A 12,157-nucleotide genomic window follows, 5' to 3' on the forward strand; every position below is an offset into this window, starting at 1 on the left:
CTCAGACACGGGATTTAGGGTTGCACTGGTTGAGCACGCGGGATGTTTTGGCATTACTTAACCGTCTTAAACTCTTGGCACAGCGGTTTGGGGTTGCAGGGTCTCCCACTCCTGCCCGGCCGCGCTGAACGCAGTGCATGCTGACAGGGTGTCTGTGTGGCTGCGGCTGGCCACAGTCTGTTTCTCTTCTTTGCCAGGGAAGAGTTGATGGTGATTTGGGGCATTAGCTAGTTCATTTTTTAGGACATGCTGGTGATACACGCGTTCCTGCAGTTTCCAAGTGAGGGTTGGTGAAAACTTTTGCATTTGCCTGAGCTTTTTTAATTGCACCTTATTGACATAAGGGTAAAGCTATTGGCCTTGTGCTGCCAGGGAAACGTTAACCCTTGCCCTTCGGAAGGAGCTGCTGGCCAGCTGGAGCTCTGTGTTGGTTGATCCCGAACAGTGCTGCAGCGCTAATAATGGTGCTGGGCCTGTACTAGAGAACCGAACAGGGCCGTGATGAGGGATGGAGTGTTCAGGTTGCATGTGCTTCATCAGTATTCAATTATCGTGTCTGATGATGACACCTAGAGACGCTTTGGGGATTAATTAAGCCTCCCAGAAGGCAGGTGTTTTAGGCTGTCATTTTTCAGGAGGGGAAGAGGTTTAGTTGCAAGGCTGTGCCGCTTGCCTTAAGGATAGGAGATCAGCTCCTGGCCAGTTTTGTGTACAAATGTAGCTTGGTATTCTTGTTAGAGCCTGTGTGTCATCTTGCAAGCATGTTGGAAAAGGCTTTATTTTGAAAATCTGAATAGCTTCTGTTCCTAAAAGGCTCCTTAAGTTTCGAGGTTTGTGAGCTGAGTGATATCTGGTATTCTGTAGTGGGATTCGTCTTTGCTTCTACAGTTCCAGGTACAAAGTAGCTTCTGGTGGATGAGCTGTGCTGTAAGTTGTAGTAACAACTGTCTTTATCCATTGGTTCTGTAGTAGTTAAAATGACGACAGCAGCAAGGCCAACATTTGAACCTGCAAGAGGAGGAAGAGGAAAAGGTGAAGGAGACTTAAGTCAGCTATCCAAACAATATTCCAGCAGAGACCTTCCTTCCCATACTAAAATCAAATACAGGTTAGTACTGGGTTTTTTGGTCTTAACGGCAAAACAGGCTGGGAATGATTTTTTTTTTGTTATGAGTGGTACTCTGAAATTTTCGCAGTAGGTGTTGATGTGCTTGGCACTGAGCTAGCGCCAGAGATCCTGCAGCAGTGCCTGGGAGATCGAATGCTTGCAGGTGATTGGAGAGGTTTAATTTTAGTGTTATTTATTACTACTTATGGAAGGGAGTCATCAGAAGGTGGTGAGCTTCGGAGACCAAGTGTTTTGGGCAGTGAGGTGGAAAGTTGTCACTGGGACGGAGCCATGGAGGTTGCTGTCACTTGTAGAGCAGGATGGGATAAGAGGAGCGAAGTTGAGCACGTCTTAAAAGCAGGAAAACCGCATCGTGTATTCGGCAAAGTTCCGCTTGGAAAGGACATGAAGGACATGAAGAGGAGGCAGGGAAATCATGGAATAGCACTCAGGCAGTCGTATGTCTTGGAAGAGCTGATGCTCTTCCACTATAGGTGGTTCATGCAAGTCCTGGGAGAGAAAATTGCTTTAATCAGTGAGAAGGATAATAAGATCTTAGGAATATTTTCCTCTGTTTGAAATACATAATAAGGCTTCATTATTGTTTTCAGAAACTAAATGGAATCTGGAATCAGTGTGATACAGATAACTAGAATTCAAATGAAATGTGGCAGCCTAAATATGTTCTTTTTATCTTGCTGATGTCACTCCTGCCAGTGAAATGACTGTTAAGGTTTTACACTTGTGCAGATGTTTACTCTTTCACCTTTTCCCTCCTGCCCCTTTGGTTCTTACATATGGATAAGGGAGTTGGAGTGTTTTGGAGAATACCAAAATCAACAGCATAAAAGGTGCTGTCAGATGCTTTTTGTTGTTAGGGGAAACATTGCTGGTGGTTTGTTTCTTTAAACAAAAGCAGTGTTTGGAACACCAGTCTGTTGCTTTAGCAGAAGAGCGTGGGGACAAATATGTACAAGAATATACAATGTATGTTTTAACTAATCCTCCTGTGTGCATGAGAAAGAGATGGAGAGGGCATTAAGTGTCTCCTGTTCTTTCTCCCAAATACCTAATACAGAGTTGTCTTTGTTAGATTGCCAGGACTGCATTATTGCAGGAGAAGTTCAGTGTTTCAGTCCCAGTCGTGTTTGCTTGAATGACACAGGGGTTTGGGGAGGTTTTGCAGCTATATCAGGGATTCCAAGTTCAGGTTTTTAATTACAAAAGCAAATGAAATACTTCATCATAAAGGCAGGCTGCGCACACGGTGTATTTATAATGGCTCAAGTCTGGGTTTCTTCCAGGCACTCTTATTTCCAGCACTGGGTTCACAGAAAGGTGAAAGGAATCACTGCTTGTTTTTATTCATTAGTTCTTTTCAAAATTTCCACAGAAAATTCGGCACTGTCTAGGTGGAACTTAGTGTGACTCAAATAGTCTGTTGCTTTTGGCCAGTGATTTATAAAAAACAATGTTTGCAGTATGTTCACTAAAGCAAGCGCTTTGCCTGTTCTCCCAACTTTTATTTTTTCATGGTCATGGGAGATTATCTGGTATGTCTCTTAGAGGGGAAGAGGTTTATGAAAAGTATGTTCAATCTTGGTCTTACATGTAAGCCTTAGAGACGGGGTTTGCAGCAGCAACTTTGTATGATGAAACGATGAGGAGGGTTGACCATATTGCTTGTGGATGCCTGCTAGAACACTGGGCTTGGACTGCTGGAGAAGAGAAGATTTAAATCTAGCTTAAAAAGGTAGATGTAGTCATCCTGGTTTCTGTAGGGATTTCTGTAGGGTCTTTCAGTTCATTTCAGAGCCACTGGAAGAAGCTGTGTGTGACATTGCATGTCTGTGTGTGGGTAGTGCATGCAGAGAAGGGGGCTGATGAAGTGAGAACAAACAAACGTATGTCTACCTGGTACCCAGTTCCTGTTCTCTATACTTACCTGTTCACCCCAAGACTTACAGGCCTTCTTGAAAAAATTGCTCCCAGCTGCAGAGTGTCACCTTCAGTATTCCTCCCACCCCCATGTTGTTTTAGACAGGCCACTCAGGATGCTCCTGAAGAGGTGCGTAACCGTGATTTCAGAAGGGAGCTGGAGGAGAGAGAGCGGGTGGCTGCAAGAGAAAAGAACAGAGACAGACCAACCAGAGGTAAAACCAAATAAACAAAAACCTTAATACTTTCGTGTGGTATTGTTCTTGCATGAAGCTTGGTGGTGTAAAAAGGTTGCAGACAGCATGTCATGAGAGTAGAATTCAGGGTATTGGTCGGATAGTTCAGAGCTGTTGACCTGCAAGGGAATGTCCGCTGGCTTCAAGCAGGCTTCATCCTAGCAGAAATCTAGGGCAGCCAGTAGAATAGCGTAGGCTGTCGTGCAGGCCAGCTGATACAGTGTGATTGTAATGAATTGGCAAGAAGTATGTACAGCTGATAAAGAACTTTCTTTTTGTACTTGGACAAGCGAGACAGGAAGAAGGGGAATGGCTCATCCTCTAGTGTTACAGCACCAGTGTAACAATAAATCCATTTTAAAGCATGCGATTCTGTTCAGATACAGTGAAGTGATAACTGAAATGAAAATCAGCGGGGTTGTTTGAAAAATACTCAATATTAAGCTTGACAGAATTTATGTACTTTAGGTTTAGATGTGAAGTGTTGTGGGGCTTTCAAATTCACAGACGAAAGCAGATGTGGTTTGGACCAAACTAGCCAAAGGTAATAATGCTTTGGAGTGGCCCTCAAGGGGAACGCTGCTATTGGATTTATAGAATAAGGATATTTCTCTACACCTTGTTCTTCTGCTGTTCTTTCTTCATGAACTACTGACTTAAAAAAGCTTCTTGAGGCCACATTGTACGGTTTTTTGCTTCCCTTGAGGATACGTGCAGGGGAGGAGTTAGCATGGGCATTAAGACTGAAAAGTGAGGGGAAAACTAAGCACAAGCCTGTATCTCCTACTCTAATGCAAGACAAATTGTTTCTGAAGATTTTTGCTTTCTGACATTAGATGTTGTTAAATAAAATTACTTAGTCACTTGGCTTTTTAAATCTTATGCCGTAGAACACACAACTTCATCTTCTGTGTCTAAGAAGCCTCGGCTAGACCAGATTCCTGCAGCAAATCTTGATGCAGATGATCCTCTTACTGATGTATGTATCTTTTTTCTGACTTGTTTGCTTTTGTTGTCCTGCCGTCAGGATTTGCTGTTAATAGAATGTGTACTTTTAGGTCAGCTAAAAATTGAAGATAGGTTCCAACATACCTTCCTTTTATATTTACTCTGCTGTGGTGGAAGTTAAGAGCAGTTCAGAGGATTCTGGTCCTTGCTGTAATGGTATCCTTGGCTAGCAGACAAAAAGTAGGGAACTAAAAATACCACTTAAAGTATGGACAGTGGGTGACTTTTTAGGCTCAGTCAACTACTATGTCAGTTAGAATTCCCCAAAGGTAGAACTGTTGAGACACAGACTGCAAGAGCAGTGGGTTCTTGCTGTTGGCTTCTCTCCTCATGCTGACGTCTAGTTCGGTCTAAGGCTTGACAGTAAACTCCAGGGGTTTTAATCCCGTTACATTGGTCCCAGCAATATTGGCTGGGTATTTAGGCACGCTGTTACAGTGACTTAGGTTGTAATGATTAGACAGTGATTGAGGACAGCTGTTCTCTAGAACCTGTCAGCTACACAGTATCTGACTTATAAAAATTAATTGCAGTCATCCAGAAAGCTCAAACGTATTTTTGTCTTGGTTTTATTCTACAAGAGCAAATAGCGTTCGTATTGTACTTGCTGCTGCTACAAGCACCCAAATGCTTCCTAAATCAGCCAGCAGTGAATTGCAGCTTTAGCTGGGCTGTTGTTATTAAATGAATTGAACGAGCTGCTCCTTGTTTCCATTTGTTCCTACTAGGAAGATGATGAAGATGAGGACTTGGAAGACAGTGATGATGATGACACTGCAGCACTTCTGGCTGAACTGGAAAAAATCAAGAAAGAACGAGCTGAGGAACAGGCTCGAAAGGTAAAATCTCCCCCATTAAAGAGTTAACTAGTGTTTATTAAAACTGCTGTGCCTGAAGTACTTAGGATGAGTGAAAACTGGTAAACAAAGTAAGTGCCCTTCAAAACTCTTCTCAGGTATGCTGGATTTGTTCTTCTATCTAATAATCATTGGCAGGATTCTTTTTCTTTAGTAGACATACTGAACTTTTTACTCACTAAACCATTTTTCTCACTTTCCCAACACTTTGAGGAGGCAGTGAGTTGAGATAACCTTGCTTTTCATATGCAAGTCCTTCTCTGAAGACGGTTATCATACCAAACTGTATAGTAGCATTAGTGAGCTACGTGCTGTCCAGTGTAATTTTGTTAACAAGCTGTTATGAAATAAGAAATACAATTTTATTTATGAAATAAAAATGCGTGCTTTTTCGTACGGCTACAAGTTTTATACAGTAGTTGCTGTTCCACAGCATTGGTGCTGTGTTGCCTAGGCAAGGAGCACCAGTTGTCAGTATAAGGCCAGAACTATTTTCACGTGATTATACACAGGCAAGTCTATTTGAAAAACGTCTCACAAAGATGAATAATAATACAATCAGCTTTTCAGAACTTGGAAAGTCAGCTCATATGTAGCCTTCGTACCCTTCTGTAATCTCTCTCTGCAGACAGAAACACCATGTTCTGCCCTCGAAAGGGAAGGGAAGTCTCTGGAGTTAGAGATTCTTTTCCCATGAGCAGGATCAAATCCTATGCCATTGGCTTCCACACCTCCTTGTGTAAGAGAGGTGGTTGGAATGGAGTGCATTAGCAAAATCCCTGACTGATGAATGGAATTCTAGGGACTGCTTCTGGGGATAGCCTGTGTTGTCAGACTGCTCAGGACTTAGGATGAGCTGAACTGGCTCTAACGTCGTATTGCTACAGAGTTTAGAGTCCAGGTATTTAATCTGTGCTGCCGAACTGCCCTGCCTCTTGGTGCTGCAACAGAAGAGGTGGATATGTGCAGCGTTCCCTCCAATGCTGTTAGTAAGCACTTTCTCTTTTAGAGTAGGGATTAAATTGTTTTAGTGCTTTTGAAAAATGTTGCACTCTTCAGTTTGAGTAGTTTTCTATAAGTAGATTCTCCAATAGTAGTAAAAAAACCCAAAAAACCCACAAAAAACCCCAAACCAAAGCAAGCAAACAAACAAAAAATCCATTCAACCCACCCACCCCCAAGCCTCCTGTCATCTTTGTGTAAAATAATCTGAGATGTTTTTTGGAACACGGTAAATAGACATACTAATTGCTCATCAGGAAGCTAATTAAAGGCTGCTGTGACAAGTGTATGTTTTGGTTTCTCTGAACTACTCATAAGCTTTCCTTAACACACACACTTACAGTTTAGTGTTTTTCATGTGTCCTCTCCAGCAGGGTCAGCTGGCAGCAAACAGGGCGTTGCATCTAGTGGACACTGGGAACAGCCAGGAGAGAATAATGTTTTCACTGCTGTGAGCAGCGATGCAGTGCTTGCCTACTCTTGGCTAACGATATAGACGTTTACCTTTAGGATCCACAAGGCCTGTAAACCAGTGAGCTCAGGAATTCTGAAGTGAGGTGCTGTGGAAGGCTAAAAGCTGTGCCATGCTGCTTCGGTACAGAAATTTTGTTGTAGAAGGCTGTTGATTCTTAATTCTCTGTCTGTCCTGTGCGTGGTCTTGTACATGACAGCATCTGAAAGTGTCTCTCATCTCTTTATCTGGGCATTTGAAGCACGTCTCACAGGAATTGAATTATGTTTTGCAGTAGTAACATGATGAAAATGACTTAAAAATACAAACAATTCTTCCACGTATTCTTGTGTGAAACTAAACTACACATTAGAGGTAGCAACATGTAGAAAAGACTTGCACTTCCAAGTCCTTGCACGGTGCCTCAAAGAAAAGCCTAGATCTGTACGGATTTTTCACTTTGCCTGATAGTTGAAATTATACATCTAGAAACTTGTCACATTTCGGTGTAGAAAATTTCCATTGGGAAAGTAATGGTAGTAATCTCAGCACATCCAAGTGCGTGCTTCTCTGTTCACCTCTGAAATTCCTATTTTGTCACTAGAGGGTGCCAAAAACTATGAAGTGTTTAGTATGGCACTTGTTTTACTTTGCTGTCTCTGATCTGGTTTTAATTCTTGCCTCATGGATGTTCTCCTGCCCCAGAAGCACGGTTTGTAATGTCTAATGCTGTCTGCATAATGAATTCATGCACACTTATCTGTTATTTATTTATTTGCCATAGTGCACGCTATTGCACACTCACTGCCTGCTCTGTTCATCCTTTCACTGGTTGGTGGCAAATTGGCACCGTTCCCCACAGTATTCTCCTGCAGAAACTGGCTGCCTGTGGCTTGGATGAGTGTACTCTCCACTGGATCAAAAACTGGCTGGATGGCCAGGCCCAGAGAGTTCTGGTGAATGGAGTCAATTCCCGCTGGCAGCTGGTCACCAGTGATGTCCCCCAGGGCTTAGTATTGGGGCCTGTCCTCTTCAACATCTTTATCAATGATCTGGAGGAGGGGATCAAGTGCATTCTCAGGAGGTTCACATATGACACCAAGTTGGGTGGGTGTGTTGATCTGCTTGAAGGTTGGAGGCTCTACAGAGGGATCTGGACAGACTGGATCAACGGGCTGAGGCCAATAGTATGAAGTTCAACAAGGCCAAGTGCTGGGTCCTGCACTTGGGTCACAACAACCCCCTGCAATGTTACAGGCTTGGGGAAGAGTGGCTGGAAAGCTGCACAGTGGAAAAGGACCTGGGGGTGCTGGTAGACAGCCAGCTGAGTATGAACCAGCAGTGTGCCCGGGTGGCCAAGAAGGCCAATGGGATCCTGGCTTGTATCAGCAATAGTGTGGCCAGCAGGAGTAGGGAGTGATTTTCCCTTTGTGCTTGGTGCTGGTTAGGCCACACCTTGAGTACTGTGTCCAGTTTTGGGCCCCTCACTTCAAGAAGGACATTGAGGTGCTGGAGCATGTTCAGAGAAGGGCAATGAAGCTGGTGAAGGGTCTGGAGAGCAAGTCTTATGAGGAGCATCTGAGGAAACTGGAGTTGTTTAGCCTGGAGAAAAGGAGGCTGAGGGGAGACCTTATTGCTCTCTACAACTACCTGAAAGGAGGTTGTAGAGAGGTGGTGGGGGGGATTGGTCTCTTCTTCCATGTGACAAGTGACAGGATGAGAGGAAATGGCCTTAAGTTGTGCCAAGGGAGATCTAGGTTAGATATCAGGAAGAACTTCTCTACACAGAGGGTTGTGTAGCATTGGAACAGGCTGCCCAGGGAGGGGGTGCAGTCCCCATCCCTGGAAGCATTTAAAAGCCATGGGGATGTGGTGCTGAGGGACATGGTTTAGGGACTCTGGCAGTGCAGGATGGACTTGACTGTCTTAAAGGTCTCTTCTCATTCTGTGATTCTATAATCTTCAGTAAGGAGTGGGTGTTTTACTCAGAATTTTATTTTCTTGGGGTTTTTTGAGAGTAGGAAGCTAAGACTATGTTGATGGGAACCAAGGTGGGGTGGAGCCTTGGAAAGAGCCTTTAGGAGTAAGGGTCTCCTTAAGAATGAGCACTTATGTGTGTTGGCTTTAGGGGTGAAATCTGTTTGGATTATGCCTTTTTTCCATGGTTTTGAAATCAGATGTTACTGGCAAAGCATTTTATAGCCATTTTATATAAATCCCTTTTCCCATTAGCTGTATGGGATTTCGTATGAGTGTGTATTGCAAACTGTAATTGAAACCTAATTTTCTAAGTAACCTTTTATCAGTCATCCAGCTACCTCAGGATAACATCTTATGTAAAGCCTTGTTAGTCCTAACCCACGTGCCGGGGTGGTTTGTCTGCTGAAACGCTGCTGCCCATAGTAGACCGCATGGCTAAACCAGCGGCAGGGCACAGGGACACTGCGGAGTGAATGCCTGTTCCCTTTTCATCTGTGGCGTTACGCATGAGTAACGTGTCTCTGCATCTTCCTGGAACATGCCAGGGTCTGAACAAGATGAAGTGGGTAAAATGCAGTAACATATCCCAGTGTTCTGCCATATGTAATTTTTTTCTTGATACTTTAGTTATTGTGATTTATTAAAATGCTAGTCCAGTTACTTCTGAGACTTCCCTCTGAGACTGTATTTTTATTAATTGTTTTTTCATCATTTTGGTGTCCAGTATTTGAGTTGCCATGAAGGGAAGACTGCACCTTTTAAAATCCATCGCTGGTGAGACAGCAGTTAAAAACAAATGACAAGAAGATGCTTTTTTTTGGATCATCATCTCTTTGTTAACTTCCCATATACGGTAATACCAATTTCCACAGAAATCCTCGAAGTTTAATTTCGACAAATACTGGCATTAAGAAGTTCTAACTCAGTCACACTGATATTTCCTCGTAATATATGAAGCAAATAGTTTGTCAACTAAATAAGCAGTTTCTGTCAAAGCTTCTCAAAATGCTTAAATTCCCTTGAATTCTGTAGCAACATTTAATAAATACTATGAATGTTTTTTAAAAACTGATTGGGCATGAGAGTCCTCCTGACAATTCTCACACTCTCCACGTTTTTTATATCTCAAGTTGTTTCTGTAGCCACTAAGCTGGCCAGGAAATTTTGATTTTGAAAGCCATTTCTGTGGAATAACTCTGAGTCTGCCTAAAACTGTACTAATGTTAGGTCTGCCGTCTGTGTGAGCTGTCCACAGATAGATTTCAGGGAGACTTTTCCGTATTCCAAATTCAGCATTACAGTGCTCTTGATTTTTTTAATTTTCAAGCACTTCCTTACAAGGTGAACTGAAATAATTAAAACCAAACCTCAAGCTAGTGAGCAGCTGAATGTACATGTGCAGTTCCAGCAAAGCTATTTTAACATCCAGTCATTTTAGGCTTATCTGAGAACAGACTTGAAGTTTTTGGTTTGTTTTCTTAATGGTTTTATTTCACCGAATGTTTCTCTATGACTGAATATACTATTTTACCAGTAGTCAAAATAGATCTTGGCTCTGTCCTGTGTTTTAGCAATGTCATAAACTTTCAAATAAAACATTAGTATCTATCATGATTAATTTTCTAACCTTTTAACTTAAATTTTAAGGGTCCAACTAAAACTAGAATATCAAACCAGTGATTAAGAAAGAATTTCAGTGAAGAGGCAAAAGCAGATGGCAGAGCATGTTTCTTCATTAAATGTTTGAGACATGCTAGTAATGCCTTGCCAAGAACTAACGATGATGTCCCCTCCCTTGTGGGCAAAATGACAACAAATCCGTGTTTAGACACTGCAGTCGTGATTACTCTGTGCTCTTATTTTTTGACGGTTCAATCAGTTATTTGAATCGCTGTATTGCATAGAGATAGTAATTTGCCTAAGAGCAAATAACCGGGGTGGATCTCTGAATTAAGTTTTGTTCGCCGCTGCTAAAGGCAGTGCCATCGTAGTTTGTCTGTCATTCAAAAAAACAACATTTAATCAGGCTACCTGATTTTTTTTTTTTTTTTTCTCCACACACACCCCAGTGAAATGTGGGTATTTCAGGATTTCTTTCAGCTACTCAACATCTCTAAAACCAGAGTACGGTAACGTACTTTAGTACAGTGGCATAATTTGGGGAGTTTCAGCACTTCCTGTAAAAGTAATCTTCCACTGTGCTAAGGGTAGGAACTACACCGAAAAAGAGAATATGTTAACAAGAATGTTTTTTCTTTCCTTTGCGGTCAGAAACAAATATGCCAAGGACTGTTACTCTTACAGCAAGATAAGGAATTGTTTAGTCAAGGTTAGCATAGTTTCATCCACTTTTTTTGTCCCCAGCTGTGATGCCACATGGTGAGCTCAGTTGCGCAGTGAGGGCTTGCTGTGAGATTTGATTCGCATAGCAGCGTCTCCATCTGCTTCCTCGGGCTATGGGGCTCCCTCCGCCAGTCCTGCCTTATTGTCCACACCGTAATATTGCTGTTCTATTGCCTCTGCCTCTAACACGGTGGTTACAACATGGTCGGTGTCTGATTCATCTCTGCAGACAGTTGGTGCAACATGCTGCCATTGAAAATCACAGCACTGCTGTCTGTAGCAAGGGGATGGTCTGTAGCATGCTTTTTTTGCTAAAATGGTATACCTTGTCCTGCTCAACAGAAAAGCAGGCAGAGGCACTATTTTAGAAAGGGTGGAGTGAATACAGATGTACTGTTTTCCCCCCCCCGAGGCTTTCCTTCTGTTGTGGGCTTGTATCCTTAGTGTTTCAGCTTCATAAGCCTTTGTTCCACCACACAAAAGAGCAATGTAGGCTTTGGAGCAACCCAAGCTGCTCGTTCTGTGACAGCTGTGCTTGATCATGCCTCAGAGGTATGAAGCTCAGACAGCTATGAAGGTTGTGTCTGGTCTGTTTGATTTGATACAACCCATGCTCCATCGACTGGAGCGTCCCGGCTTTAGGTGGAGGAGTGGGCAGTGGAAGATTTATGTGGAAAATTCTGAAACATAATGAAAACCTCTTTGGCTGGATACAAGGGATTCTGCAGCTCTGGCCAAAATGTACAACTTAGCTTAAGTGTAAATGTCAACTTCATGCCACTGCGAGTTACACCTAGTGTTTCCTCCATGTCGTGGCTCTAAGGTACAATACTTAGTACATTGTCCTTGGAAGGTTTTAGTGAGGCTAAATAATACAAAAAAATCTTCAAGACCGATCTTCAGAATTACCCTGCTTCCTAAAATTGGTAGCAAATATGTTGAAATTTCATCCACCCTCCAACAGCTTTAAACAATTCCATGAATAAATTACTACACGCACCAAGTCTTCTTTGTAAAGTGACTAAAACTGGTGATGCCTCACTCAACAAATCTGTCCCCTGTTTGCTTTCAGACTCTAATCTGTTGATCTTTAATGACAAAATTAAGCTTACGTAGTTTGTTACTACTTCTAGTTGTTCTGCCTTTGCGGGTCTAAAAACCAGCAGAGTTCTGTTTGTGAACAGAGCTGAGAACAGCGAAGGGTCAACACAGTGCCCAGGGGCTCTGCAGCAGG

The 12,157-nt window shown here is 42.7% G+C and overlaps 1 protein-coding gene across 1 annotated transcript in view; it reads left to right on the top strand.

Annotated features, from left to right (window-relative positions):
• Positions 1 to 957: 957 nt before the first annotated feature.
• The window catches only part of CWC15 (CWC15 spliceosome-associated protein), a 16,210-nt gene continuing 5,010 nt past the window's right edge, over positions 958 to 12,157 (top strand). The window contains exons 1-4 of the mRNA XM_010139175.1: positions 958 to 1,108; positions 3,149 to 3,261; positions 4,173 to 4,261; positions 5,019 to 5,129. Coding sequence (XP_010137477.1) covers positions 978 to 1,108; positions 3,149 to 3,261; positions 4,173 to 4,261; positions 5,019 to 5,129 — 444 coding nt within the window. The 5' untranslated portion in view covers positions 958 to 977. The remainder of the gene's footprint in view (positions 1,109 to 3,148; positions 3,262 to 4,172; positions 4,262 to 5,018; positions 5,130 to 12,157) is intronic.

The sequence above is a fragment of the Buceros rhinoceros genome, unplaced genomic scaffold (assembly GCF_000710305.1).
Source record: "Buceros rhinoceros silvestris isolate BGI_N320 unplaced genomic scaffold, ASM71030v1 scaffold37416, whole genome shotgun sequence".
In the NCBI taxonomy this organism is placed as follows: domain Eukaryota; kingdom Metazoa; phylum Chordata; class Aves; order Bucerotiformes; family Bucerotidae; genus Buceros; species Buceros rhinoceros.